The following is a 6614-nucleotide window of genomic DNA, read 5'->3' as shown; positions in this document are numbered from 1 at the left end:
CACCTTCGTATTTCCAAGGTTTCAAGCTTTATCTGATAGTTTTAGAAATAACGACAAGGACTAGTACAGTTTGGGAGCTGATAGGATATAAGGAAAAGTTCCGCTTACTGTGAAGTAGTTGAGATTTATCAAGAGCAAGAGTAGTGAGAGAAAGGAGGAGCTGAAGAAAGTGCAGGACAGTCAAAATCTTTTTCCTTGTTCCTGTATTTCTTCAGTATTGTCATGCCCTTCATAATGTTTGTGGAAGAAATACCGCCCAGAGATCGGTGATGTATTGACTGGGATTTTCCTATCTGAAACAGAATCTAGTATTTATCTTTAAGTTCCAGAAGTCTGGGGAGGTCTTTATCCTGGTACAAGTGTGTAGATGGAGTTGGGAGAAGCAGTGAGAAAGTTTTGATGTGGGCAGCATCGTTTCTCTTCTTGCAGGTAGGTTCAGCATCACAGTTTGGTGGAGACTTTCCCCATTTGCCCTCTCCTTCCCTTTTTCTCCCTATTTCTGTCTTTTTTTTTTCTCCCATACTGTCAGTGGTGGGATTAAGACCTAGAAACAGACTGCTTATCTCCAGTTCTTACTCCAGCTGAGACTAGGAAGAGGAACATGTATTTTGTGAACTATCATGATTACATTTCTCCTCAACCCTGATGCATTCAAATGATCCCTGTGACTTTCCAAGAGTTAAAAAAGGATTAAGAAGACTATCCTTAGCACCAGACAGCTCTCTGTGTGGAGGGTAGCAGGTCCAATAGTGAGTCTCCAATGAAATGAAAAGATACATTTCATGTTATATATATTGTAAAGAAGATGAACCTAGAATGAAAGGGTTCCCTTTATCATAATTTCTTGGTAAATATCCCATTCGATCCTCGATTGTGCCAGTAGCACACGTGAAAAATCTCCAGTCCTCTTTACTGTGTTCTGGCCGCCTCACAAAACGGTACTATCCAGAAAAATAGTATTTAGTAGTAAAATAGACTTTAATTGAAAAATCATTTTAATGGAATAAAAAATAGGTGTACTGGAAATTTTCCCAACAGATAGCAGAGTATGTACATTCCATGAGAATGGAGCAGCTTCTATTTAATATATTTTATATAGAAAATACAGGCAAACTTAAGAATGGAAACAGGTAAGAAAGTATGTCACAAGGAATAACAAAATATAACACAAAATATAAAAGGACTCCCCAGAGAACAAGTTTACTATATGAAACAAGACCCAGCACCGTGTTGGAATTTTTCTGTGTAAGTTCCAGGATGCCCAGGATTACCAGGAACAGATGATCTTGCTTTTAAGAGAGCTGATGGGCTGTGTGAATTGGTCAAAAACCAGTCCTCCTTTTCCTGGAACAAAAAAACAAAGACATTCAACCAAAAAGAACAGTCTTGCAGGAACTGATTAAAAAAAAAAGAGCTGAAGTCTCAGACACGAGGAGATTATCTGTGACACTGCTATGGGTAGGGTCCCTCCCCTGAGAGAACGTAGGGGTGTGAAGAAAGGGTGCTCAGTGATGAAAATATGTCCCAATGGGCAGATCTAGGTTTTAGGCGCTGTCGGTGGTTTCTAGATGATGGTGGTGTCGAGGCTCCTATCTATTAAATGAGTGGTTTGTACTTTTTGCAGCTGGATGTTTCATAGAGCATTAAGAGTCAATGGCTTTTCTTTGAATGCATTTGGTGAGGATCACTTTTCTGAATATGCATATAGAGATCAGAAGAAAAACAATCTCTTAATGACTGACCTTTCTGGGAATAATAGTTGCTAGGTCTTATTGCTCACTGGAAAGGTTACAGGTTGAGTGATTTAATGGATGTCACAATGTCGGGAAATGGCTTCATTTACCAATAAGCATTTATTGAGCAGCAATTTTGTGCACATATAAGTGGTACTACCTTCTAAAGGCACTGAATATCATTGATGAGATGAGAAGGAAATGAAAAATTGTTTGCAAATATGTTTCATTTGTTTTTCCAGAAAAGCCTTCTCTGTAACCCATTTCAAGCAACTATACTTCTTTATTTCTTCTGAGAATTTGCCAGCTTCCGCTAAAGGTAAAGGTTTTGATGATATGATGATTCATGTTAGTATAGCAAAAGCCAACCAGCTGACTTCAATCAATATGGATTAGTTATTTTACTGGATTTTAAAACTGGGTCAACACGCTACTTCTCTGAATACTGTGGTATATATAATGTATTACACGGTAGCTGTAAGCAGCTTGTCTTTCCAGGTGAACTGAAAAGAATTTTGCAAGTGAAAAATACTCCACAGGAAAGAGGAAGGTGCAGAGACTAGAAAGGCGGTATATGGAAGGTGGAGTTTCATGTAGCTTTCAAGTTCTCAGTCTGGTCCTGATGCTTTCCCAAGAACATGTGAAGTCCTTGTATAGTGACAAGTTCCTTTCTCTGCCTAAGTTAGAGTTCTAAGGATGCCCCAACTAATATAAATCTAGAAAAAAAAAACTGAAGACAGTAAAGGGGAGGTTGCTACCCACTGTGAGTTGGTTGAATAGGGTTGAAGTTGACCTACCTCTGAGTGTATGATGCACCTCTCTGCTTGTCAAAATTTTAATAATTCCCTTATTAAATCTCTGCATGAAAAGGTCTCCATTTTGTTTTATTAATAGACAAAATTTTCAAAAAAAAGTAGACAAAATTTTCACACAAGTAATGGCTACCTTTTCTCTGATCAAGAAAGATCTATGGGACTATTTGCGTATTGTAAAACCACACAGACTCTGTGTTTTCTCTTGCTAATCTGTAAGGTGAAAGAGTTGAGACAGAAGATCTAAAATTACAGGCATGTCATAGGTACTTCTTTTTCTATTTGGAGTCACTGTCATTCTTATTCCTTTTATGTCCCCCCCCTTATCTTTTCCTCAGAAACACATTCCAGCTCAACTCTAATATTCTTAAACTATTTCAACTTGGCTCTCAAGTAAACTATCATCTTTGCTTTGGAAGTTCCTGAATATACCTGAACAATACAAATATGTTCGGATTCAGTTTGTTTCCTTCCTTTCTGCAGAACTGGAATACACTTAAGATGATATAAGAAAATTCACTGGCACAGACATTATCTTTTTGTAAGTTGAGTTTGCATTTAAATAGTTTTGTAAGTTAACTTCGGCTCTCCAAAATGAATAAAAGAGAATAAAAAAATAAGAATTGTTTTCAGTTAGCTTATTTTCCCACTTTAAAAAATGAATATGGAAATGCAATTTGATGATCTGCATAAGACAGAATGAAATAAATTTAATACAAATTTAGGTGATACTATGATTCATATGAAATGTCTTGAAAGGGAGCTTAAATATTCATCAATGAAATATATGTGAGGCAATGCTTTAATATTGAAATAATAAATATTAATTTTATTAGTGGTATGTTCTATATGCCTGATATTTACTGATACTTTTAACATTAAAAAGCTTTTGGTTTGTTTTTGGGCCATACCCAGTGATCTTCAGGAGTTACTCCTGACTCTAAAATCAGGAATTACTGGGGCTGGAGTGATAGCACAGCGGGTAGGGCGTTTGCCTTGCACGCGGCCAACCCGGGTTCGAATCCCAGCATCCCATATGGTCCCCTGAGCACTGCCAGGGGTAATTCCTGAGTGCAGAGCCAGGAGTAACCCCTGTGCATCGCCAGGTGTGACCCAAAAAGCAAAAAAAAAAAAAAAAAATAAAATAAAATCAGGAATTACTCCTGGCAGTGCTCAAGAGATCATATGGGATTCCAGGTATCAAATCCAGGTTGGTTCATGTAAGGCAAGTGCCTTACCCACTGTACTATCTCTCCAGCCCCTAAAAAGTTTAAATCATGACAGAAGAACAAAACTGGAGGTAATATATTGCTTTCACACAATATTACAAAGATATAATTACCAAAACAGTATGGTGTCAGCACAAAATCAGACACAGGTTGATGGAACATATTAAGTTTCCCAGAAATTAACTTATGCTTATATAATAATCCTGTTTTATCTGTCGAGAATACATTCCATGACGTATTGATTTGTTTTGTTTTTTGTTTTTGGTCTTCCAAGTGGTGTTCAGAAGGTCAGGGGGCTACTACCGGTGATTCTTAGCTAAACTTGCTGGTGGATTAATGCTAGAACCCGAAGACCTGGTGTTGCTTGAGCCCTGTGTTCTGGCGATTGCATGAGCCATGCTGGTGGTGTTTGGGGGCTTTCAGAGATGCCCAGTGATGCCTGGGGATCATGCATGCTGGGGAACAAATCTGCATTGGGCACAATGCACCCTAACTGCTAAGGAATCTTCTAGTCTCCCTCTCCCCCCCACCATGAATTACTTTTGAGATTGTTTTGTCAATGTGAGCACAAGTCAGGAGTAAGCTAACAAAAAATTAAATATTTCTCTGTAGGAAGGAAGGAAGGAAGGAAGGAAGGAAGGAAGGAAGGAAGGAAGGAAGGAAGGAAGGAAAGAAGGAAGGGAGGGAGGGAGGAAGGAAGGGAGGAAGGAAGGGAGGAAGGAAGGGAGGAAGGAAGGAAGGAAGGAAGGAAGGAAGGAAGGAAGGAAGGAAGGAAGGAAGGAAGGAAGGAAGGAAGGAAGGCAGGCAGGCAGGCAGGCTACTTGGTTGAAAAAGAAGAAGGGAGATGATGTTATATAGCCACATGAAACCAAATGCAAAGTGGTAGAAATGTGTAATTGATCTACGGTGATCAGAGCAGAAAGTGGAAACAAATCTTATCCCACTTCTCTTCTTCAGCTCAAGCAACACCAGGTCTTCATGTTCTAGCATTAATCCACCAGCAAGTTTAGCCAAGAATTACCGGTAGCAGCCCCCTGACCTTACTCTAAAACTAAACATACCTTCTGGCTCTTGAAATAATTTGGACTTTACAACTCTCTGTTATAAACATTAAGTTCTTGGTGTCTTACCTGGAACAGTCATGTCCTGTCCACGCTGGGAGACAATGGCATCGGTTTGGCCTCACACATTTCCCACCATTTAAGCAGGGAGACTGGCACACAGCTGGGATACAAATTCATGCATTAATTGAATTAGAATTTACACATTATTAATTAGTACTGACACATTTGGGAGATGCCGAAGAAGACAAGTGGGATAAGATTTGTTTCCGATTTCTGCTTATGCATTTCTACCACTTTGCATTTGGCTTCATGTGGCTGTATGACATCATCTCTCTTCTTCTTTTCCAATCAAGTAGCCTTCCTTCCTTCCTTCCTTCCTTCCTTCCTTCCTTCCTTCCTTCCTTCCTTCCTTCCTTCCTTCCTTCCTTCCTTCCTTCCTTCCTTCCTTCCTTCTTTCCTTCCTTCCTTCCTTCCTTCCTTCCTTCCTTCCTTCCTTCCTTCCTTCCTTCCTTCCTTCCTTCCTTCCTTCCTTCCTTCCTTCCTCTCTCCCTTCCTCCCTTCCTTCCTCCCTCCCTCCCTCCCTCCCTTCCTCCTCCCTTCCTTCCCTCTCTCCCCCTCCCTCCTTCAGACTTGAAAGTGCTCAAGGCTTACTATTGGCTTGTGCTCAGGGATCAGTTCTGGCAGAGCTTAGGGGAACCATATGCAGTGTCAGGGATCAATTCTTGGTTGCTCACATTCAAAGCAAATGCCTTAAATATTGTACTATTTCTCCAGTCCAAACAACATAACTATTTTCATATTGAAATTCCGCATACATATTGAAACTTTTGCTGGTAACTTCAAGTCTATGGAGTTTTCTTCACTTTCATCTTACCACTTACACAATCAATTTGACATATACTATTCTGAACCATAAACTTTTTGTCTGTTCAGTTACATTTGTAAGTCTCCTGGAATTAGCTCTGACTTCTGATGGAGTTACGACACCAGATATCAACTTTTAGGACAAAGTATTAGGTTCATGGACCATCTGAAAAAACAGGTAAATCCAAGACCTTTTGTGCTTACCAGGAAACACATTGCATGGTTTTACATTAGAAAGAGAATAACAAATAGCCTAAAGCAACAGAATCAAGAACTAGTCTATAGAACTGAGTTTACCATGAAGGTAAAGTGGGGGGGGGGGAAGGGGTGGATTTGATGGTGAGTGGGGGCGGGGAGGAGGATGTGAGAGACTGGTGGAGGGAAACTAACTCTCTAGTGGGGGTGTTGCAATGTTGCAAGAAACACTATCATTGACAGTACTGTTAATCATGGTGACTAAAATAAATTTTTTCAAAAGTAAAAACCTGTCCTCTTCAACTGATTGATTTATTGAATGTTTACTGAAAAACCTGTCATATACAGGCACATATACATATTATATATATTATATTCAATATGCCAAAAACAGTAACAACAAGTCTCACAATGAAGATGTTACTGGTGCCCTCTCGAGCAAATCGATGAACAACGGGACGACAGTGTGACAGTGCTATATTTAAAATATAAACATATATGCTTCTTGGAGAGCCCGGCAAGCTACCGAGAGTATCTCGCCTGCACGGCAGAGCCTGGCAAACTCCCATGTCGTATTCAATATACGTATTCAATATACCAAAATCAGTAATAATAACAGGTCTCATTCCCCTGACTCTGAAAAAGCCTCCAAACGTTGGGAAAGATGAATAAGGAGAGGCTGCTAAAATCTCAGGGCTGGGATGAATGGAGACATTA

General features: G+C 39.6%; 1 protein-coding gene across 1 annotated transcript in view; it reads right to left on the bottom strand.

The window, feature by feature from the left end:
- Positions 1-1046: 1046 nt before the first annotated feature.
- SVEP1 (sushi, von Willebrand factor type A, EGF and pentraxin domain containing 1) overlaps positions 1047-6614 on the bottom strand; it is a 215440-nt gene continuing 209872 nt past the window's right edge. Inside the window, exons 47-48 of the mRNA XM_055140985.1 lie at positions 4905-4998; positions 1047-1344 (exon numbers count right to left, since the gene is read on the bottom strand). Of these exons, the coding sequence (XP_054996960.1) occupies positions 1323-1344; positions 4905-4998 (116 nt within the window). The 3' untranslated portion in view covers positions 1047-1322. The remainder of the gene's footprint in view (positions 1345-4904; positions 4999-6614) is intronic.

Source organism: Sorex araneus, chromosome 1 (genome assembly GCF_027595985.1).
Source record: "Sorex araneus isolate mSorAra2 chromosome 1, mSorAra2.pri, whole genome shotgun sequence".
Taxonomy (NCBI): domain Eukaryota; kingdom Metazoa; phylum Chordata; class Mammalia; order Eulipotyphla; family Soricidae; genus Sorex; species Sorex araneus.
The sequence above is the reverse complement of the archived record's forward strand: the minus strand, read 5'-3'. Positions and strand labels throughout refer to the sequence as shown.